Source organism: Artemia sp. Qi Xiang Cuo, chromosome 1, assembly GCF_049724085.1.
Source record: "Artemia sp. Qi Xiang Cuo chromosome 1, ASM4972408v1, whole genome shotgun sequence".
NCBI classification, from domain to species: Eukaryota; Metazoa; Arthropoda; class Branchiopoda; order Anostraca; family Artemiidae; genus Artemia; species Artemia sp. Qi Xiang Cuo.
The window spans coordinates 10,406,031-10,430,848 of record NC_142794.1 but is presented as its reverse complement, the minus strand read 5'-3'; the positions used below and the strand labels follow the sequence as shown (position 1 = coordinate 10,430,848).

Sequence of the window (24,818 nt, the reverse complement as noted above, 5' to 3'; positions counted from 1 at the left end):
AAAGGATTATTTATTATATTAGGATGCCTTGAGCTTAATTTTGAACTACAAGAACAATTATAAATGGTGGCCGATTAAGAACAGCCTAGAATATTCTTACAATTTATGTTATTCGTTTTCAGTTTGTTATTTCTTTTGGCTAACCTAGCTAGAAAGTCCCTTTTCTTCAGCCAATGACTATAAATACTTGTTAAGATTAAATATAGGTTACGTTCTTTTTTGAGAATTTATTGACATATAACAAAAGAAAGACAAAAAAAAAATCAAAGAAAGCACTTGTTTTTCATTATCTTCTTCAAAATTATCAATATTTGGCCGGTTCAAAGAATATACATTTTATACCTTTTTAAGGTCCCGAAACATCTTTAACAAAAAGTTTTCTGTCATCACCAGGAGAAATTTCAGAACTTAAACCTGGCACAACCTACAGAATACGTTTAGCTGTTGTTAATAATGTTGGAACTGGTCCCTTTTCGCCTGATGTATTAACTACGACACACGAAGAGGGTAAGCAATTTCCACAGCCTTTTTCAATTTTGAGTGGTAAAACATCAGTTTTGAAAGTATTGAAAGTGCTCATTGAAGGCAGTGCTTTTGATGTTGGTGGTTATATCAGACTTTCAGGCCTATTGCGTTGGCTTGAAACATAAATGATGTGTTACGCTTAGGAAATGCAAGTAGCTTCTGAAATATAATCTTGTTGTCTGTCCACTGTATTTTCATCATATATAGATTTCCCTTATAGGTCAATTATAAATTAAATATTTTTCACTAGGGCCAATAAGGGTAGCATAAATGCTGGTCCTGTTGTTTGGTTAGCAAAATAGTCCTTAAGAATATGGTGTTTGATACCTTTGTTCTAACTACTACTACTCACAACTCACCGCAGCAACAAGCCGCCTGAGGCCAACACAGCTACGTACGCTCCTCCTCCATCCCAATCTATTCAAGGCGTCCCTTTTTACACCCGCCCATGAAGTTCCCATTTCCTTTAAATCTTTCTTTATGACGTCCTCCCACCCCAGATGGGGACGACCTGCTTTCCGTTTAGCCATAGATGGTTAGCTGAAAAGAACAATCTTTGGCAATCTGTCATCCTTCATCCATACAACATGCCCTAACCACCTCAATATTTCTTTCATTATAGCCCTAGAGAGCAGTACTGAACCACATTTTTCAAATAGCCTATTGTTTGAAATACCGTCAGTCAGCCAGGTACCCAGAACAATCCTTAAGTAATTTCTCTGGAAAACATCTAGCAAATCTTCATCGGCTTTTTGGAGTGTCCATGCTTCAGAGCCATATTTGACCACTGTCATCACTGTAGCTTCTAATATTCTAATCTTGGTTTGCAGACTTATCTTCCTATTCTTCCAGACTTCTTTTTAACTGTGAAAAAACACTCTGAGCCTTGGCTATTCTATTTTTAACATCTTCACTGCTCCCACCATCTTTACTAATAATATTATCAAGGTAAGTGAAGCTGCCCACCTGATCAATCTATTCATTACCCAACGTAACCTTTTCATCTTCACTTATTCCTAGCCTTAGTGACTTAGTCTTCCTAACATTAATTTTCAAACCAATACTAGCACCCTGAACTCGCAAAACCTCTAAAACTTCATTCATTTTGCTCAGACTTTTATCAAGGATGCTTAAAACATCAGCATAATCCAAGCCCAGGAGATTTTTTCCTCCCCATTTGATTTCATGGTCTCGCACTGCCTTTCCTGTGCTCCTTAAAACAAAGTCCATCAAAATAATCCATATAAAGGGGGATAGAACACAATCCCGCTTAATTCCTGATTTAATAAAAAACCAGCTGCTAACCTCATTACCTACCTTAACTACAACAGTCTTATTCTTGTACATAGCACTAATCACTTTAATTTATTTTTATGGTATACCATACAAGGATAAAACCTTTACTAAAGCTCCTCTATCAACAGAGTCAAACGCTTAATCATAATCTAGAAAACTGAGGGCCAAAGGCGTTTGACCATTTCGACAATTTTCCATTATTAACCTAAAAGTAAACATATTACTGACATATCCTTTACCTTTCCTAAAACTAAACGGCTATTCTCTTAAAACTTTGTCTATTACATATCTCAATCTTTGAAGAATTATATTACTAAGCAACTTACTAACTGCCCAGAGCAGACTAGTGCCTCGATAATTACCACACTCACTTTTATCACCTTTCTTATAAAGTTGCTTAATTAAGGTTTTCCTAAAATCGTTTTCCTAACTCATTGGATTATTGTTCCAAAAAATTGTGTTGAAGTTCCTAAAAATTTGTATTTAACCATTATCAAGACAGCTTGGTTAGTAATCTTTATTTATTCCTGTGTCATAAACAACTTCGTCTCTTGAAAATTATTAATTTAAAAAAAACTATTTCAATCCTCATTTCAAGAGATGTTTTTGTTTTTCATAACATCAAAAAAAACTCATCATCTTAACAAAGACTACTGAAAGAAAAAAAACAACAACAAATGAATGCGGATATATACTGATATTCATTACTGATATATTCGTATACTGATATATATCATTTACTGATATATTCTGATATTCATTTCAAAAATTCTTAATAATATTGTTATTCTTAAAACTTAGAAGGTGACAAACATTTAAAATGTATTTTGTTTTTTTGTAAAGTGTAAATTATGTTCTGGTCTATAGAAGGCACGGGGGGCGTTAACCCTACTCCTCATAGTTTCTTCTCCTTAGGAGCTTGAATCGGTTATTTATTGTATTTTCGGTTCACTTTGGGTTTTATTTATTTATTGATGGTAATTTGTGATAGTTCTATACTTAAAAAAAATTTGATTTTATTTCTCTTTATCTTTGGTTTAACGTAACCCTTCAGTTTTCAATGAACAACTGTTTGTAGAAAACTAACTTAGTCTTTTCATTAGTTGAGAAAAGAATATCTTAAATCTTCTTGGTACTTATCTATAAGAATCCTGGTTTTGGCTTACTATTTATGTGTTGGACAAACATTCCCTGAATTTTTACCTTCCTACCCTTAACTTCGGTAGTAGTAGTCATAGTAATAGCAGCAATAGTAACAAAAGTAGCAGCGTTAGTTGTAGTAGCCAAATGTACAGAGTGCCGTTTGACTAGTTCATGATCCCTCATAACACGCCAAGAAAGTTTCAACTTGATACTCTGAGCTGTTTTTGAGAAATTACTCATACATTCTTTTTCATACTGAATGCACTAATTCAACATCCCCATAAATATCCTTGAAAATTTCACATTAATACCCTCAGCCTCAATAGAAGTAGTAGCCGTGGCAGCAGTAATAGTAGCACTAATAGCACCATACGCATAGCGCCTTTTGATTAGTTCAACATCCCCCATAATATGCCCTGAAAGTTTCATATTAGTACTCTAGCCCGTTCCTTATATGTTGCTTATTTGCCCTTTTTAAAACCTGCTTGCATATAGTTTTTCATGGTTTAGTTGAAACTGCCCCTAAAAATTCCCATAAAGTTTCACCTTAATAACGTTAGCCTCACTCTTAACTTCAGTAGTAGCAATAGTCGGGGGAGCAGCAGTAGAAGCATTAGTAGCAGTGTGCACATAGCAACTTTTTTTTTTCAATATCACCCTCAACATACGCTGAAAGTTTGAAATTAATACCGTAGACAGTTCTTGGAGCATTGCTGATATGTTCTGTCGACAACTTGCATGAACATAGTGCGTTTTGATTTAGTTAAGCACTGTCTCAACATGTCCTGAAATAATCTGCTTGATACCTTCATCTTTAGTAGCAGTAATAGTAATAGTAGTAGTAGTAATGGTAGTAGCAGTAGTAGTAGTAGTTGTAGTTGTAGTAGTGGTAGTAGTAGTAGTAGTTGTAGTAGTAGTAGTAGCAGTAATAGTAGTGGTAGTAGTAGTTGTAGCAGTAGTAGTAGTAATAGTACTAGAAGTAGTTGTGGTAGTATACAAATATTGTCTTTATTTTTGTTCAACATTTCCTTTCCCCCCTACAAGTCCTGTAAGGTTCTACTTCGTACTCTAATCAATTCCTAAGTTATTGCTGATTTGCCCTTTTGGGAGGTTGCAGGTATACAGTCTGTTTTTACTCCTTTCCACTTCCCCCTCAATACTTTTTGAAATGTTCACCTTCATATCATAAGCATTAGTTGTAGTAGTAGTAGGAGAATTAGTAGTAATAGTAGTAGTAGTAGTAGTAGGATTAGCAGTTGTACTAACAGTAGTAGCAGTAGTAGCACGAACATGTTTTCTTTGGACAATTGAACATCCCCCGAGTTTTCCTCTCATGTCTACACCCAATCTTCTAGTATGCCAGTCCTGTTTGGTATTCTGGCATCTGTAAAAAAAATTTGGGATAGAATAGAGGTCGTATTAAAAAGATGTAATGTGGGTAAGGTCCCTTGTATTTCCTTTCTTGAGAGAACCCATCTGCTCACCTTTACGGAAACGGGAATCTTACGGCTCATCAATAGAGCATTTCAACATCCCCAGACGATTTCCCAGTCATGTATCTCCTCTTCGACCTCACCCGTTCTGCTTCAACAAATATCCCCAATTTTACCCCTACACAATTTTACACTTAAAGATACAAAAGAACTTTTGTACCGTACATAGTTCATATGTTCAATAGATAAACCTTCCCTCCTCCCCCTCGCCTACTTTTTACCTCTACTAAAAAACCAAGATTCAACTATTCTACCTGTTATTTGCTAGTGACAAGGCTAAATTGTACTTGTTTTTGTTGTTGATTTTTATTCCCTTTCAACTTTTAATTCTCTTCAAGTTTTAATTCTTTTTGACATTTTTACAACCTTTCTGATATTTTTTTTTTTTTTTTTTTTTTTTTTTTTTTTTTTTTTATTAAGGGCCATCTCTATTATATGTGCTTGTTTTTCTTTTTTCCTGTGTTTATTGGTACTATAAATTATTCTTCAAAAAATAAAGCTTCTTAATAAAAGTAAGAAGAAAAAAAGAAAAAAGAAAAACCTTTTCAGTATTTCTACTCTCCAGTACATTTTTTTTTTGTCCCAAAATACCAACTTTTGAATCACTACAGATTTACTTTGTCTCCAGAGAAGTACTCACTTTCATAAAAAGACTTTCTTTTAGTTTCTCCCATCTCATTTAAGGATGAACTTCACTACTTCAACAGAATTAGACAAACATCAGGGCGTAAACATCTAAATTTTGTTTTTCATTATAGGCCTAAAGACGGCTCACACCAGGATTTCTTTGTGGCTTTCTGTTGAATATAAAGCAACTCGAAAAAGTACCTAAAGCTATCCCAAGACAACTTCTCTGGCTGACATCTACCCAATTCTTCTCATTTTACGAAAGTGTCCACATTCCAGAACCTTACATTTCCACTTTCATCACTATGGCTTCTGGTAGGCTACTCCAGTATTTGGTCAGTTACCTATAAATGAGTTGTTTCTAGCCTTTATGCCTTCATATTTCTTCAAACACCGGTGGTGATTCTAGTTTCACGTGAAGTCATTATTAATGGTCTTCTACAATATCTCCGTCTTTATTAAATCCTAATCTAAAAATCTGATAGATTTATAATCGTAAGTGGAAAGTTTCTGCTTCACGTAGAGCCCCCATCAACTGTCCTCTTTGTGAAGATCTAGAAGCAAAACTATACAGTTTGATGATCAATATCTAGAAGAAACAAAATTAAAACTAGGATCATAATCGCTACATCATGCAGTTACTAACTGAGAGAAGTCCAATAGTCAAACTAAGCCGTTGAAAGAATTGCATTGGGGAATAGATCCTATTCTGTTATCTGCAGACGTCGTGATCTTATGTAAAAGAGGAAGATCACAGAAGAACAATGATTCTTTTAAGAATCAGAAAAACAAATGTCGTCAGCTGAAAATTTATATTAAGCTTGAACCCATTATGAGCTGTCCAACATCCCAAGTCTTAAAAGCAGCGCAACACATCATTATTATCTCATCCATTAAGTTTACTTTTACTTTATATTAAGACCTTAAGATGAATAGGCTAGAAATAAAAGAACTTTAAAATCCTTGATAAATGGCGCTCAATAATGATTTGAGTTGTTAATAGCACATTTCGAGCTTGGTATTTGCCCAGTGCTTAAACATTCCTTCTGAAACGTGCTATTTTGCGACAAGCCTGCGATTTTATTTCATATCAAAAGGTGAAGACACTAAAATCTTTTAACTGATAGTTTTAGACCTATCCAGTCCCAGATTCAAAATTGTAAAATTGCTTAAAATTTTTCTGGAGAGTAATCCTAAATTGCAAAAAGGGGAAAATATTCTCGTTTTTAATTATTTTCGGCCAATTTTTAACGCATTTTCCATTCGAAAATACACTAATCAAATAAAACTTAATGCAATAGGTAGATAAAGGTGAATCCCGAGCAAAGAATGATAATAACAGTCACCTTACTTTGGAAAGTAACCGTAGAAAGGCGGGAAAACAAATCATTAAAACTACATCCCGAGTCTTAAAAGCAACGCAACACCTCATAATTATCAAGGTCTTAATAAAACCAAAGTAAAACTATTATCATCATTCCCTCGTTTTTCACAAATTGAGAATGAGTCGTTTAAAGAAATATAAGATGTATATTGACCCCTTTCTGATATCTTCAAACCTCAAAAGTCTCATTAAGAGGAGAAGCCAGTTCTTTTTGTAAGTCTTTAAACGTACCGTTGCTATTGACCGATTATTTCGAAGATAATCGGGGGAATAAAAGGTGATCATATCTGATTGTTTAGAGCGATTTAATTTATTTATTTGTCAATTTTCAAGCTTAGTTAATAGATATATTTTCAAATAACCTTTTTATGTAATTTCTGTCACGATTATGATTGAAAAGTGAGTGAAAAGCTTATGTTTGTATTTTTAACGTATAGCATAAAGATTTTTTTTTGAAAATCTTACTGTAATGCTCTTCTTTTTGAGGAGAATTTCAGAAAAACTATTTATCTTTGAATTCATGAGTACCAAAGACTATTCAGGCATCAGACATTTTTTAAAATGTGGATGTTGATACACTATTTCAAGATTATTTTATTGCGTCAACTTGAAGCCTTACTATTCTGAAAATCAGATATTTCCCTAATTATAGTACCTGATGCCCCTAGAGATGTCAAGGTCATCGTTTCGTCAGCAAGTAGAACTACTATATGTTGGAGTCCACCGCCAACTAGCAGAGGAATAATTATTCAGTACCATGTCTTTCACAGGTTAGTTGTTTATTTACTTGTTTTTATACAAAATTCGTTTATGTACAAGAATTATTTAATTGGGAAACACAAAAAAATATATGCCTGCCAATAACAGCAACAATAAAAAACATTTAAAGTGCAAATCTGTTTAAATTCGCAATCTTTTAAATCAAGAACTATAAGTTGGGATAAGAGGCACTGGTCTTTCCAGTGTCTGATAAGATATTTATTTCAAAAAATGACTATCACAAGCCCCGAAGGGCCGAATTCGTATTTCGGGGTCATATAATAAAAAAATAAATAAAAATAGCACAACAACTAAAAACCTGGCTAAACAATGCCAAAAACAACAATATCAGAAAGGCAAAGCCATTCATTAGTCTAAAAAAAAAGTGTCAAATGTAAGAAAGTTAGGACTGGCAAAAACTAAAACAAAACCAAAAAAAAAAGATTGAGATAAAAATAGTGTTAAAAAGGTTTAAAAGAGAGCATATAAACATGGGGGAGGGAACGAAAGAACCATACGGACACAAACTTGGGTATCACCAGTACCAAAAAAAAACAAAAAAACTAGTGGTTTATTTGATCAGTAATGAAGGGGACAAAGGTTTTTTCATACCTGGAGGTTAAGCAACGGATGGGGGACAAGATAAGGACGAGTTCAGAAACAGTACGTGGCAGGCGGTGTCTGGTTGGGGAGTGTCTTTTGGGGAAAATGTTTTCCGTGCGAGGGTTTATTATTGCATTTTTGCAAGACGTAGGCACAGCGTTCCTCTCCTGTGCTCAAGAGTTTCCAGCTTGGCCTTTCTTAGAAGGAGTGAGTATTTTGGCTTGAAATACACGTTATCTTATCTTATGGTACCAAAGCTTGTTTAAAAATTATTCTTAGGGCTCTTTTTTTAATAGATTCAATTTTTTCTGATTCATCACGGGAGATGCCAGGATGCCAAACTGAACAAGCATATTCAAGATGCTGGCAGACAAAGAAAGTATAGATCCTTCGAGAATGGGAAGGGGGGATGTTAAATTTATTCAAGAGCTTAAGGGGAGACATGGATGCATTAACTTTATGGACAATATCTTTCACGTGGATAGCCCACTTTAAATTAGAGGAAATTGTAACCCCGAGTAATTTAAAGGAAAACACTGAAATATCTGGGGGGATAGGGTCAAGGGAAGCTGGAGTGGATTTGAAGAGACTTATCGTCATTATATTTGATTTAGTGGAATTTACTTCCATATTTAGGTTCTTAGCTTCATCCAAAATGTGGGTTAGAATTCCAAGGGGGTCACTTTTAATATTCCTGTAACAGACATACTTCAAGGATCGACAAGTCTTCAACGTGTTTCCACCTCTGGGGGAAATCCTTACCAATATCGTTAATCATGACTAGAAATAAAATTGGTCCCTATAAGGTTCCTTGAGGAATTCCACAATATATAGGGAGGGGGTTAGAGAAAATGTTTTTGTATTTAACAACTTGAGATCTATTTGAAAGAAACGATATAACAATATTTACTAACAGAGGATCAAGGTCAAAGTTAACCAGCAGTGAAAGAATTAGGGTGGTGTGGTCAACCAGGTCAAAAGCTTTTTGGAAATCAACTAAGACAAGGTTCAGCCAAACATTTGGCTTATCAAGGTTACTTACGATGGTATGCATTAAGTGCACAAGCTAATGGGTGATGGAAGTTTCCCTTAAGTTACCAAACTGCCGGGTGTCAATACGCGGACAAATTTTATCTTTAAGCCAGTCACAGAGGAAACCTTCGTAAAGTTTGGAAAAAGCTCAAGTGAGTGTAATGTGGCGAATGTTGGCAAGAGTCAGACTGGTGCATTTTTTTGGGACAGGTGTTATAAAACCTTGTTTCCAGCAACTTGGCAATTTACCAAATTTTGCGATGTGGTTGAAAATATTTGATAAAGGCTCAGCAATTTTGTCTGAAAAGGCTTTAATTAAGTCAACTGAGACATCCAAGGGACAAATACTTGATTTTCTAAGCTTTAGGATTTTATTTATAACATCAAAGAGGGAGAAATAAAGGGGAAGGGGGTATTGGGAGGAATAGTTGGACTTGAGCCAATGAAAGGGGGGAGACTTTGAACGATGGAAGCAAGGTCCGCATATTTCTTTAATTTTTCTGTACCATTGCTTGGGCTTGTTGGAATAGAGATCTTTGACTTTACTATTATAAGAATTAGAAGCTGCTTTTCTTATTTTTTTTTCTTTAGGAACTTCCTTAGACTATTAGCCTCAGTAATACGACCTGCCTTGAAAAAATTGATTTTTTTTCTTATAAGTCTTTTAAAAGACTCAGTAACATAAGGGTTATCTGTAGAAGACGTTTTAAATTTGTTCTCAGGGAAGTGGAATTCATAATTACTCCTCAATAAATTTTGGAGGGACAAAGCCATGCAGTCGACGTCATTTGTTTGATACACAGTGGACTAATTTTCAGTAGTAATCCAGGAGCCAAAATCGAAAAGTCCTGAGTCAATAAGAGGTCTATAAGCGGTTTCAGTTGTAGAAAAGGACTGTTTAACTTTAGCCAGCGGAGATAGGAGAAGGCTAAAGTGGTTACTACCCCCTAGAGGGGGCAGAGTGGAGACTGGTTTGTAAAACTTCGAAAGATTAGTGCAAATAAATCAAGAGTAGTATTGCCTTTTGTAGTTGGGACCTTAACGACCTGTTTTAAATTAAAAGCATTACAGGTAGAATCAAGTCTTATATCATTTGCGTCACCCATCAGGAAAATTCCTTTAGTTGGGTATTTTGATAGTGCAAAGTCAGCACTTGCATGTAATTTTTCGATAAAATTTATTTTGTCAGCGGATCTCTGATTAGGGGAGTAATAAAAACAACACAGGGCAATTAAATTGAAAGGACGTGACTTTAGGTTGAACACACACCCACATTATCTCATCAAAGGGAGCAAGACACAGAATTGAGATTTCACTTGGGTACAAGTCATTACAGACAAAGAACAGAATTTCGCCACCTTTCTTACCCAGAGGGTGATTTTCTGGTCTAAGTTTAATAAATTGAGAAAATTTGTTTATCTTTAACATGTGCAAATTTTGAGCTTGAACTTCAGTAATGGCGATTACATCTAATTTATGTATTTTAGAAAGGGTGTCTAGTTCATTAAGTTTTTCAAAGTTAAGGCTTTCAGTGTTGCTCAATAAAAGTGTGGGGAATTGAAAGCGACTTGTGAAGGTACCGTTTTTAAACTTAATTTTTTTTATATTACAGGTGGGGGTCGGGGGTTCTTGTGGAATTATTGACGGGGGCTAAGCACGGGTAGTCAGAACATGGGACAGGGGGATCAAATCCATCTTTTTCAAATGCAATGGCATTTAATTGAGCAGGTACTAGCGGAGACTCTAAACAACGGTAACTAAGTAGCAGCTGAGTTTGGGAGAGACTAGAAGAATTAAGAAAGATGAGATTATTTTTGCAGGGGTATGGTACAAAGAGTTCACGTTAAGTGGGTACGCAAGGTGATGGGGAATGATAGATGGAAGGGTAGGAAAATGGTGGAAAGCAGCCGGTTGAGTGGGTGGGTTTATCTGTGAAAAAGAAGGAAGGGGGTATGGAAGTGGATATGGAGGCGGGGATATCCTTTGGATAGGTACTCGATTGGAAAGGACTGGATGACTCGTGGGCTTTTTTGTTATGGTCTAAAAAATATTTAGTAGGATTAGCAGAATTTAGGTGGCCTCTGGGTAGCCCAGTTTTGTGGAATTTACTATGACTCTTAATGGGTAATTTGATATGAGGTTTTGCACAACCAAAGCATTTTCCACTTGAAAATTGTTTACAGATATAGTCATTGGGATATTTATACAGATTGTTTAAACAACGGCTAAAAATATGAAACTTACAGATGTGTAGATATTTAAAATTACTAGACATAAATCTACTGTCTAAAAATCTAAAGCACACATTAGGTTGATTACACTTTTATCTTTTCTCTTTCAATTGTTTGTATCTAGCGCTAAAAACGCCAAGTCTTATACATGTGAAATACCCGCCGTTTTGCCGTCTTTTTCTTCAATTGGCTGTAGACCCAACATTTTTTGTTTGTTTTTTTCTTGAGATTTTTCTCCTTTGTCTCCTTCTGACTTGCCAGTTTGGGTTTAGATCTCTTATTCGTCAAGATAATGTTACAACCAAATTAGTCCGAATTTCAAATAGATCCCTCAAGTTTAATGCATTTGAATAATTTCTTGCTTACTAGTTAAGGATTCAGCTAGAAAAGAGAGACAATATCACACAAAGACATACTAAGGTAAATGTTTTGTTAGTGGTTGGTTTTCTCTGAATTTATATTCCAAAAAGGAATGAAAATGGAGTCTGCTTTTAATTTTAGTGTAAATATTAAAAAAAAGAAACTATAGTGAAATTTGTAAATTCCTTTTTGCATTGTAATTTTTTCATATTTAGTTAAAAGGAAAGTTTACATTTTACCAGGACGGCACCTTTTTGCAAGCGTCATCTTTTCAGTGCTATTGGTACTACTTTCATAGGTGCTATCTTATAAGTACTAGTGATCTTTCAAAATATTCTGAAAAAGGATTTTAGGTTAAAACTGACTTCGAAATGTTTACTGTTACAAACCTTATTACTCAAGCTTGATACTTTTCTGAAAACGAAAGGTCTTTGAATAAATAATAGCTGTAGTGACTGTCACTACAGTCATAGCTACAGTGACAGCTGTTACTAGTGCAGTGACTAGCTGTCACTAGTAACAGCTGTATTAGAAGCATAAGTTTCCAATAAGTAGAATTACTTCCTTTTTCATGTTTCTATGTCACTTCTCAAAGGAATATCCAATTTCTGTCACTTTCAAAAACTTTTGATTGGAGCCTATTCCTCAGAGATATGTAATACAGTTTAGACCGCATTCAAAATTGCAGCTTTTAAGACGTATTTGACCTTTCTTTTTTACAATCTCAGTTTCCCCTTCTGTCCTTATTTTTAATCTATGTGTTTAATCTTTCATAATTAGAAATATGATTTAAATCGTTAAAATTACAGTTGGTTGTTCGGTATCCGGTCTGGTCTGTTTTGATCTTGAGGTAGCACCTGACTAGTTTTGGTGCCAAAGAAGGTTAAAGGTATCATAGGCAGCGCAATAGCGCTGTCTAAGTAAAGAATGATGTTGGCACAATGTATGATTTTTTTGGGGGGGGGGGGTAGATCAGGGCATTTTGTATCGAGGAGTTGTCGCAGAAACTTCGAAAAGGACTCATTAGATTGAAAATTGGAGTGGTTAGTGCCCTTTTTAATAGTCGAAAGGATTTGGAATGCAACTGAAACCCCTTCCACGCCCACCATTTCCCCAAACACATCCAATCAAAATTTTGAGATAGCCTTTTTGTTCAGCGTAGTTGATTTCCAGATAAAAATTATGGTTTTGAGGAGGACAATCCCCCACAGCTTTAAGGGCATGGGTTGTAAGTTATGCCCAGGGGGCATATAGGATTTTTATAGAAATAATTTTCTTACGCTCAAAACAAACAGAAATTAAAATAAGTCAAACTTGAAACGAAAAGAAATTAATCTGACTAGGGTTCTAAACTATATGCTTTCTAAAAGCCAGAATATAATTTGTACTTTATTGAAAAAAATCTTTTAAATGTTTTCACCTATAACCTTAACAAAACGAATATTTGAGATTTTAAGGAATAAATATCAGCATATGTATATTAAACTGACAATATCTTTTTCAGTAAATTCATTTGAATTTTTTTCCAGTAAAGTACAAATTATATTCTGGCTTTTAGAAAGCATATGGTTTAGAACTCTACTCAGATTATTTGAAAAAAACTACGTTTTCTAAAGAGTTAAAGAGGCTGAGTTACAAGGTCGAACCTTAAAACGTACAGGGATTAGGAGGCACAGTTGGGGCTGCCGCCCCCAAACCCCCGCTTTCGCAGCCTTTAAATAAAAAAAGTTTTTTAAACTGAAAGTAAGGAGCGACATTAAATCTTAAAACGAACAGAAATTATTCCGTATATGAAAGAGGCTGTGCCCTCCTCAACGCCTCGCTCTTTACGCTAAAGTTTGACTTTCTCACAACTCTTTTTTTTAAACAATAAAAACTTTAGCGTAAAGAGCGAGGCGTTGAGGAGGGCACAGCCTCTTTCATATACGGAATAATTTCTGTTCGTTTTAAGATTTAATGTCGCTCCTTACTTTCAGTTTAAAAAACTTTTTTTTTATTTAAAGGCTGCGAAAGCGGGGGTTTGGGGGCGGCAGCCCCCCAACTGTGCCTCCTAATCCCTGTACGTTTTAAGGTTCGACCTTGTAACTCAGCCTCTTTAACTCTTTAGAAAACGTAGTTTTTTTCAAATAATTTCTGCACGTTTTTGTACAGTTTATTACTTATTATTGCTTGACTAACTGTTAGATGATTGTGTATTATTCTTTTCTTTCTCGACAGGGTGTTTTAAGGGTCGACCTTGTAACTCATCCTCTTTAACTCTTTAGAAAACATAATTTTTTTCAAATAATTTAAAAAAGAAACTGAGTTTTTTTTTAAAAATTTAAATTAAGTATATAAAGAATTTGGTCCAACGGTGAATCGAACTCGGTTTTTGCGCCCTGACGTCCAGGAGTCTCACCGCTACACTAAAGAGACTTAAGTAACTTTGTTTTTTAGTAAGGTCATGAATTTTATAGACGCAAGTACAACTTGATATTTGGTTTTTGGAAAACAGGGACAGAGTGATCAGATTGAGCTGAAGTGTCTAAGATAGGCTCCCGGGTCCGTGGAAAGCTTGTGCTATAAATTTCAGCCCGATCAGACAACGTTAAAGGGGGGTTGTGGTGGGAAAAATTAACATGGGCTAATATAGGAAAACGAGGTTTTTCGTAAATGTAAATTCGGGGGATAATATTTTCGGTCTGAAAATATCAAAAGGCCCTAACAGGTCAAATTCTGCTTCGAATGAGTCCTCATTCAACCGGATCCGGTGCCAACTGTGGCCTGTAGGCGTGGCTAAGAAAAAAAAGAAATGATGAATTTTAAGTGGCTATATTTGGTTTTTTGAAAACAGGGAAGGATTGATCGGATTGAGCTGAAGTTTCGAGGATAAGTTCCCAGGCCCTAGGAAAGCTTAAAAAAACGTTAATGGGGGGCTGTGGTGGGAGGGTCGAAACTTCCGACCCAGTTTACACCATGAAGATAAAGTCGGAGGAGGATGAAATTTTGCAAGTTTCTTAGTTTGAGTTTGGGCTAAAAAATGCGATCACCGCCGTCTCTCTGCGACCTCTAGGACCTGAAATCGCTTAACATTGTGGTGGGTCGCCTCTTTATAGAGGCACAAGTGTGCCTCCTTGATTACTTATTAGTGTTTGACTAACTGTTAGATGATTGTGTATTATTCTTTTCTTTCTCGACAGGGTGTTTTAAGGGTCGACCTTGTAACTCAGCCTCTTTTACTCTTTAGAAAACATAATTTTTTTCAAATAATTTAAAAAAGAAACTGAGTTTTTTTTTTTTAATTTAAATTCAGTATATAAAAAATTTGATCTAATGGTGAATCGAACTCGGGTTTCCCGCCTGACAGCGACGGGTCTCACCGCTACACTAAAGAGACATATTTGAAATTGTTTTTTAGTAACGTGATCAATCTTTTTGACGCAAGCAAAACTTGATATTTGGTTTTTGGAAAACAGGGAAAGAGTGATCAGATTGAGCTGCAATTCCGAGGATAAGCTTCAAGGCTTCAGGAAAGCTGGTCCTCCAAATTTCCGTTTGATCAAATAACGTTAAAGGGGGGTTGTGGTGGGAAAAATTAACATTGGCTATTATTGGAAAACGAGGTTTTTCGTAAATGTAAATTCGGGGGATAATTTTTTCGGTCTGAAAATATCAAAAGGCCCTAACAGGTTGAATTCTGCTTCGAATGAGTCCTCATTCAACCGGATCCGGTGCCAACTGTAGCCTGTAGGCGTGGCTAAGAAAAAAAAAAGAAATGATGAATTTTAAGTGGCGATATTTGGTTTTTTGAAAACAGGGAAGGAGTGATCGGATTGAGCTGAAATTGTCGAGGATAAGTTTCCGGGCCCTAGGAAAGCTTAACCTCTAAATTTCAGCCCAATCGGACAACGTTAAAGGGGGGCTGTGGTGGGAGGGTCGAAACTTCCGACCCAGTTTATCCCATGAAGATAAAGTCGGAGGAAGATGAACTTTTGCAAGTTTCTTAGTTTGAGCTTGGGCTACAAAATGCGATTACCGCCGTCTCTCTGCGACCTCTAGGACCTGAAATCGCTTAACATTGTGGTGGGTCGCCTCTTTATAGAGGCACAAGTGTGCCTCCTTGATTAATTTCTGGTCGTTTTAAGTTTGACTTATTTTAATTTCTTTTTGTTTTGTGTTTCGTTTAACTATTGATACTGATTTGTGGTAGTTGTATTCTTAATAGATAATTTGATTCTATTTTTGTTCAATTTTGATTTAATGGAGTTTCACTTTTTTTGAAAAACTTATTTTGTGCAAAAAGTTTTTTTGATTAATCCAAAATAAAGATACCCGTTGCTGATGAAAATTTGAAATATGGCATGGTTTTTACTTGCGTATTTAGGGCACCGGTGGGATAATTACTTTTAATACCGTTTTAAATCGAAAAACTCGTAAAGACGGGAAAAATAAGGATAATAACAGCCAGTGAAAATCGAAAAGAACTACGTAAGTATTTTGGTGGAGATCTCCGCCTGATCGTCTGAAGTGCAAAATAATAAAAAAAAACACAAATAAGTCCAAAGGATAATATAAAACCAAACCTTAAAACAAACAGTGAAACTAAAATGGAAGACCATTTAGTTTAGCGTCAGTGTTAGTTTTAAAGTTTGGTTTTTATATTATCATTTGGATTTTTATCTGTATTTTTATTATTATCCTGCACTGAAGATGGTCAAGCGGAGGTCTTGACTAAAATATTTGCATAATTTTATTGGATTTTTCACTTGCTGTTATTATCCTCGTTTCTCTATTCTTTATGATTTTTTCGTTTTGTCATTATTAGCCAGTGTGTCTCAAGAATGCTGTAATACCGTTACAAAGTCTAAACCGAGATCAGTAGTATATTATGCATGCTATGCAGAAGAAAATAAGAGACTAATCTCCATTGGCCATTACCTCAAAACCCAAAATGTCAAGCTATTAGAATTAGAAATTTATTTATGCTAGAAAACAAGGGCGGATCCAGGATTTTTTTTTTGGGGGGGGGGGTTACTAATTTTTTACTTTTTGGGGGGGGGCTACTAATTTTTGACTCAGTTTTCGACTAGTTTTACTGATTTTTACCTAGGTTCTACTAATTTTCGACTTATTTTCGACTCGGTCAAAATTTCAGGGGGGGGGGGGTTCAAACCGGGTAACCCCCCCCCCTGGATACGGCCTTGCTAGAAAATATCGATGTTCGGTCAACATTGTCCAGAAATGTATCCTATTACGCCATATATTATACCAGCATGTCATCTAGTATATTTATTTCAAAGGTCATAAAAATGTGGAGGGTAAAATAGTGACAGGAAGTCCTGCTGTTTTGCAGACTCATTTTTTCTATTCCGTAAAGGGGCTGATGAAAATAAATGACGTAAATTCAATGGAAGACGATTGGTCTTAGTCAGTAGAAAAAAAAATTAAAAAATAGAAAAATCAGCTAAATTTAGCTTTTGTGCCGGTAAGCATATTAATGAAATCTTTTATTTTGGAAAATAAAATATTATTCTGAAATAAGAAGAGATCTAACACCCAACAGCGTCCTTAACCAGGCTTTTTTTTCTGATAAAGGAAAATAAGACATAAATTTCTTCCTCCCTCCAGACCCTTTTTTATTTGAAGGTCCATGGAGAGTTAGACAGGTTGGGTATTGGACATTAAAATGTACTGTTTCAAGTATCTTGCCTCCCCCCCCCCGTACACAATGACCCACTGTCCTTCTTAGTGGTAGCTGTTGGGCAATTATGTATCACAGTATATATTCTTATGAAACATAGAGGAATATAAAGTGAATCAACTTAAATAAGATCACCTCTGGGGAAAGTAAAATGAAACAACTATTAAAAACAAATAAACCCAATTTCTTGATATTTCTCTAGGAAAAAAATGTAAAAGTAGGTATTTTTGTGGATAGGGGCTTGAAACCTCTAGAACTGTGGTTTCTGATACGCTGAATTTGATAGTGGTTTTTATTAAGATTACTTGCATTTTTGGGATGTTTTTCCCTTTTCCAAAACCAAGGGAAGTTTCTTCAGGTTTCTTGTTTCTGAGGGGTAGCTTTCAACCAAACGAATTTTATATATATTTTCAAAAAGCTTTAAAATTCGTTATAAAAACTCCCTTTTTTGGCTACTATTAAGCCGATTTGCTTTACACTAAGAATTCGTTACCAAGAACTGTTGGATAAATTCCATTTGCCTTTATTAAAGTTTCCTTTGATTCCTCGATTTCAGCTATTGGTTGACATTTCGCTGTTTCGATAATTGTCTGACAATTAAGAGATCCCCGGATTGAACAGCTTGTAGTTACAAATAGTATTAAAAAGTGACGCATGCCAATAGATACCAAAAGTCGAAATATTGATTTTGACAATTGTTTTTTATGATGTAACTGTTATCGTTGTCTTTCTCCTTCTTGAAACTATGTTTTCACTGAAGAGATTTTTTTCTTCAAATTTCTCGAGCTAATAGATTTCTATGAGTAACCTTAATCACATGGAGTTTTATATGTTTAGAATCACCCTAAAGCCAAACTATTTTCATGAGTAAATTGCTTACAAAACTCCCTTTCTTGGAATTTCGGTTACTCTTTCTTCCAGATGAAAACTGCAGACGAATTAACCTTAGAGGGACGCTATAGCTTGCCATTTGAAAAACAAAATAGTTGACATGAAAAAAACTGCTACTGGTAATATTCGTCAGCATTTTCTTTGAAAAGAAAATTTAAATGACTTCTCGTCTTTGTTTTCTATTTTATTTAAGCAACTTCTAAATTTTGTACATCTAAGTGTTATCTATTATACAGATCTGCTGTTCTTGGAAGAGAAGTCAAAGAAGATGTACCAGGATCAACTCTCAAGCATGAAATCTTGAAACTGATTAATCAGCATCCATATGAGTTTTGGGTTCAAGCGGTAACAAAAGCTGGCGTTGGAAAACCATCTACAGTAGTTAAAAAAATTGTTTTTACTAAAGGTATGTGCAACAAAATATGTTTTTTTGCTAGATTTATAAATCAATGGGTCTAAGTCCTAAATGAAGAAAAAAAAAACCAACTAAAATTGACTTTTTCCTGGAGTAATTAAAGGGATAATACTAGGATGAAGATCTTCCAAAGTCATTGATGACGAATAAGGCAACGACAATCATTGACGGTTCAGTTGCCAGTATTTATTTTTTTTTTTTTTTTTTTTTTTTGCAAGGACATGAAGCAAGCCTGTCACCAAGCCTAGTGACAGCTGGGATCGAATCCCAGGTCCTATATTTCCAAGCAAAATTAATTCACTGAATTACCACAGAATTCCTGGAGTATTTATTCATAGACTACCGCTGCCACACCTGCTAGTTGATGCATAAACTGCCACTGATGCATAAACTACCACAGTGGTTAAAATATGAAGTCTTGCTTCTGTTTCCTTTACCAGTCAATTGTGTGGATTACCCCTTTTTGTCTGAGTGTAAATTTTATATTTAATATTTTCAACGGTTCCAGTGACGTTGATCATATCCATTATCCCAGTCTTGAATAGACATGCTTGTTTACCACTTGCGAAGTAAAAGCTTGATAGTAGGCATATCTTTTGATCATACTTCACCGTTCTATATAATCTTCTATATTTAATATACAATCAGCATTTGAGTCCAAAATTTCTAAGCATTAAGTTTCACTTATAGCAGCACTGAAATTAAGGTACGGCTGGTCTCCCTTCGTTGATGGCCTGGGTGCCTCTTGAGGCAAAAGAGAATCTAATGTGTTATCCCGGTTTTAGATTAGCACTAAGTTGTCTACGCTAAGTGGCATACACCTACGGGGCTTAAGTAAATTCCTTTCATCATTGAAATTTTACCTATCACACTTTCATTTCCATAAGCTCCGTAACGTAAGCTTTTTTACATTATGTAACTTTCAAAAAGGGAGATGAAGAATCGATTTGTATGTTAGTCGATATTTAGATCTAAAGACATGGAAGGTGCTGAGGAAACAAATAGAAACGAAAATAATTTTCGTCCCTTGGATTGTACAAAAAAGCCCTTGCCTTAAAAAGTCTGTTATGCAATAGTCAAATTCATCCATAGCCAATTTAAATCACTTTTTCTCTAAGTTGGTTATGCATGTTCAGTTGAAATTTTTTCTACTTTGTAATGGCTTACGTTACGGAGCTTAAGTAGGTTGTGCTACGGAGCTTATGGGGCCCTTAAGTGAGCAAGTGTGAAAGACCTGTTTAGCTAATGTAAAACTGGCTGGTATTAGGTAAGGTTTCTTGAATTTATCGCTGCAATAACGAATAACAGGTATAAAATGGTATTTCTTCTGAATAAATTGATTGAGTGGCTAAGGTGTTATTAGCATAACCTTCAGATGAATGAACACCTTATGCGTAAGTTAGTTTTAGTATATAGCCGATAAAGAAGTGTAAAACACTGGAGATCCCAAATTATGCTGGTCTGTTAAGACCAGAATGGGAGGAAATAAACATAATCACAGTGTTTTAACCTTGGGGGACTTACCGCTGCAATGCAGTTACTAGGATAGTGAATACATAATTATGCATAACATTCTTGTAAAAATTAAACATAACCTTCATGCATAACCTTCTTGAAGTTCAAGCACTGCAAATAGAGATAATCTTGTTGTTAGAACGCATCTTCCACCCACAATGACCATTTCCCTTTTTGGGGTGTTTTGCGCCTTCTTCTAGGGCTAGCGAAATCTGAGTCAGGCCTATGACTATTGATGTTTTATTTTAGACTTAATGAATTTATATTGAACTAATATGTGGATTAACCATTGAAAGCTGGTTCTTTTGATGGACTTAATTTTTTTTTTTTACCTGTTTCACTAAAAATACAAATCTGTTTGAATAAACTTATTTCTGTGTCCAATTTTAAATGTAATCTAAACTTTTATTATTGCAAAAACATGTACTTCTATTTTATTTTTTGTGCATATGTTTTGACAAGCAGGAAATTTTCATTATTGAAAAGGGCTAAAAAAACTAACATTTATCAATACAGAAAAATATTAGCACCGGTTTATATATCAGCAGCAGAAATACTTTGGAAATGAAAAGGAAAATTATATAAAAGAATGGCGTAAATGATGCTGAATGAGAGATGGATCAAAAACGAAATAAGGTAGGCCTGGGTGTAACACAAAAGAATCTTGAAGCAACTTTCACCGATTATTTATACGTCTACTATTATTAATTTACTTCCCTAAAAGATAAAATGTAGTGTTATTATGTAACATGAGAGAAACGAAATTCACTTTAACAAAATATTGTAAAATAATTAGATTCTGGGAAACCAGCTTCTTTTCTTACAATTCTTCTTTCAATAGCCGAGATGGTGTTTGTAACGTTGTATTTCGTGGACATGCCACTATTTCTGAGCTATAAATGCTGATATGCTACTGTGTCCCAATGTATAACTATATCCGTGTGACCTTCTATTCAGTTGTCGTGAATATTTTCTGTTAGGAAGCCAGAGCTAGTGGATGAGTAGTAATAGCAGCATTGTAAAGCCAGTTAAGCAAGAAATGTGTTGAACCTTTCTTGTTGGTAACAAATGATCCTTGTTGATAATAACTGTTATTTTTGGGGGGTGGAAAACTATAATTTTTAACATTATGAAAGAGAGGGAATGTCGGCTATTGATGAGCTCGTAGGGAATAATAGCTGAAAAAATACATACTGAAACTTTGGTTAAAACCTTTGGATGTATACTTGAACAAAATAGAACATAACCGAGAATAAATGCAAATGGAACTAAAATATATTCATCAACAAGACAATTTTTGAACCCTTGTCCAATAAGTGGATGTTACGTTTATTGAAACAAGAAGGCCCAATAAGACATTTGAGCCTAAGCATTTATGTCTGGCAATACACTTGCTCACGTATGGAGGTCAAGTTTGCCATACATGTAAGAACACCTGTCCAAATCATATAATAGATATAGTGACAAATAATCTTCTTGATTGGTAGTATTCAAAATCCTAAACATGAGAGTTCTAGACTCTTAGGCTAGATATTTAACTCTAAATTGTTGCAGGCAAACACCGACTCTTAAAGTGTGAACGAGAGTAACCTAGATATTTATGCCTGGAGAGCCACATTTCTAGACTAGCAAGTCTAAATAGCAACGCATGTGAACGTCATCTTACGAAATGCACCAAATTACTGGATCATTTTCCTCGAAAAAGCAAAAAATCAATATCTTCTGAAACACAAATGAGAGAACCAAGGTTGTGCATGCTTATTATCAGAATGAAAAAAAAAATACTCTAAAGTGGAATAAGAAGAAGACTTGTGAGGCACAATGCACTGTGCAGCCTTCCCAAAATTATTTTTTTAAACTTAACTTGTATTTTACTTGAGTTAGCAGCCCTTGTAAAATCAACTACCGCTTTAATTGGAACTTTCAGTTGACCGCTACTGAGGAAACGATAAGGAAGAAAAGTCCTTACTCCTCCTGGGGGTGCCCTCCTTTTACTGATTCTAATTTTTGCCAGCTTTAGAAGGAAATCTGTAGTTTTTTCGGATTAGTGTGAAACGATTTAATTAGTTGCAAAAATATTGATGTTCATATTCTTAACGAACCAAGGACATCGAAAATCAAATCTGGTTGTTTTAATTGGTTAAATTGAAAGTTACACAACCATATGTATCTTAAAAAGTTAGGAGAAATGCAGATTTCAATTTTAATCTAAAAAATCAGTTTTAATCAACTGCTACAACCAAATAGTGTAAAGCATATGTAGCTTTACACTGTTTGGTTGTAGCAGTTGTCAAATTAATAAGAACAAATGTTGGGGTGGGGGGGCAATCAGCAAAAAATACCCGTCACGAAACAGCTTTAAAGATGTATTTTCCTGGTTTTCAGGTATAAATAAGCCGAAGATGGGTATAGGGGGGGGGGAGGAGGGTTGAAATGTTTTGATGTCTTGTCTACTTTAAAATCATTTTTTTTTATTTATTTTTTTATTAGATAGCCAAGGTATTTGTTCTTGGGGACGTGCCATTCGAGTATTTGAAAACACGGAAATAAAACTGGACTGCAAAGCTATATGCAAAGGAAGCTGCCACTGGAAGTGGCAGTACAACAAGCAACTATTGAATTCAACCTATAGAATTACTTTTCACGAAAAAGATCATATTAGAATCAGTAACTTAAGAATATCAGACTCTGGAAATTATACGTGCATTATCAAGAGCCAACTTGGGATGGAAAATATCAAGTATTCACTTTCTGTCATTGGTAAGTCTAAATATTTTTGTTATTATTTTTCACAACCGTGCCAAATCATTCCACATTCCGCGCAATAAACGGATTCTGAAAGATTAAGGTTTAATATTAAGGGGTTGCATAATAATTAAGCACAACTACTGTTTTCGAACATAGATTAATCAATACAAAGAAAAAGTCATCAATTAGTTTTGATTATTTGACCAGCTAGCAGAGTAGAATAGACGAACATAGATATAAATTTGGACCAGGGCCAGTTTTTAGCTTCGAATACGTTTTAATTTTAAGCGGCTGATTCGCTTACAAGTAGGATGATAGTCATTTTTTAAATGCTTAATTTAAATTTAACTTAATTTAACTTGGTTAATTAATTTTAACTTAATTAATTATAAATTTATTAACTTATTTTATGTTATATTTATTGATCCTATATTAACTTTATTTAACTGATATAATTGTAAACTAATTAATTAATTAATTTAACTTAATTAATGAATTTAAAAACTTAATTTAAATGCTGCAGCAATTAAAATGACCGAAACTTTACTTCAAATTCGACATATCTAAACTTAGTATATCGCGTAGCTTGATCTAATCAGTTTTCAATCATTCTATTGTGCTTCTTAAACTATTTAAAATATAAAATTTGAGGATATTTTAATAGCACACGATACTTTAATAGGAAAATATTCGCATGGTGTTGCTGAACTTGAATATGCTGAAATCATTTTCCGATGCCAAATATTCTAAACAAAATTATTTGGAATAACTTTCAGCTCATTTAGCACTTGCTTCTAACAGCAAATGCTCCATAAGCTATCGTTTCAAAATAAGACAAAGAAATGTGCAACCCTTCTCTAATTTACTTGACCAAAGCAACTACCCTTGTATTTAATTGCGCTTTGATAAACCTTTTCAATGGTTAAAACGAATTTTGCCGGTCCTTCACAGTGGTTGGATTGATTATGGATCTCTAAAATCATAACTGTAACTGTTGACCAAGATTTACCAAATTCTGAAGTCCATTTATTATTCAAACCAGTGAAAATAAACCTCTCTCCTCAACAACAATCCTAAACCCCATGACCTACCTCCCTTCTAGCATATTCTTTTAAGGAAACGCCTTTCCTGTGCGCCCCCCACGAAGGTTTGATCAAACTTGGACTCTTCAGTGGTCCAGCAACCCCTTCTGCAATGTCCTTTGACGACCAAAATTGGTGGGTCTTTCAATTCCATCAGAACAATCTTATCAATTTGGACTATCAAATTGTGAAAGCTCCACATAGACTAATTTCTGACTCTTTTTGGCTGAGATGCATTAGGTAGTATCCTGAATGACTAAAGTTTAGGAATTTCTTTTCGATTGCAGAGATTAGATTGGCCCTGAACCCCTCGGTGGGTGGTACTATCTGCTTCTATTATTTCTTGCCAGGCTTGGCTGAAACCTGGCAGCCCCTTTTGGAAAATGCCCAAATTTAAGAATCTGTCGACATAGAACTGCCATACAAGCTTTTATTTTTCCACCAGTTTAGCTGAGACTAACCTACATCCTCTAGCTGGTTTACTTAAGACGAAATCCCCATCCCTCTCCGATTTGGGTTGCAACTTGGGTTGGGTCTGATTTGGGTTGAGATATGTTGTATTTAATTGAATGGTTCATTTGTTGCATGCATACGAACCAAAAAAAGTAACAAAAAGTGAAAATTTCAAATTTTTTGTTTTTTAAAATTTTATTTAATATCAATAATTAACAAAAATTTTAACATAAACAGATGCTCTCCAAGTGCCACAGCAATATATGGAGGAGGAGTAACCAAATAAGTCCACAAAATAATAATAATAATTCACATTAACTTCAGAAGGGGTTTAAAAAAAAACATAACAGCAACATTAAATACCCTACTTCGACTAATTTCACGCTCAACTCATAACTCCTTTTTAACACACATTGATGAAAGTAAAATACTAAATTTAATGATTTAATACCATTTTACTCTTTTAAATATGTATCATGTTAAATTAATCATTAAAGTTATATTTGGATCAATTTATTTAAAAGAAACACAGAAAAAATTACAGAACTTTGGACCCCCAAAAAGGATATACGTCCTCTGAG

The 24,818-nt window shown here is 34.8% G+C and overlaps 1 protein-coding gene across 3 annotated transcripts in view; it reads left to right on the top strand.

The window, feature by feature from the left end:
• Nucleotides 1-24,818, top strand: part of LOC148956001 (cell adhesion molecule Dscam2-like) — a 240,243-nt gene that overhangs the window by 179,255 nt on the left and 36,170 nt on the right. For all 3 annotated transcript variants that reach the window (XM_089093545.1, XM_089093538.1, XM_089093530.1), the window contains exons 17-20: nucleotides 352-507; nucleotides 7,121-7,238; nucleotides 18,261-18,430; nucleotides 22,445-22,714. In XM_089093545.1, coding sequence (XP_088949671.1) covers nucleotides 352-507; nucleotides 7,121-7,238; nucleotides 18,261-18,430; nucleotides 22,445-22,714 — 714 coding nt within the window. The remainder of the gene's footprint in view (nucleotides 1-351; nucleotides 508-7,120; nucleotides 7,239-18,260; nucleotides 18,431-22,444; nucleotides 22,715-24,818) is intronic.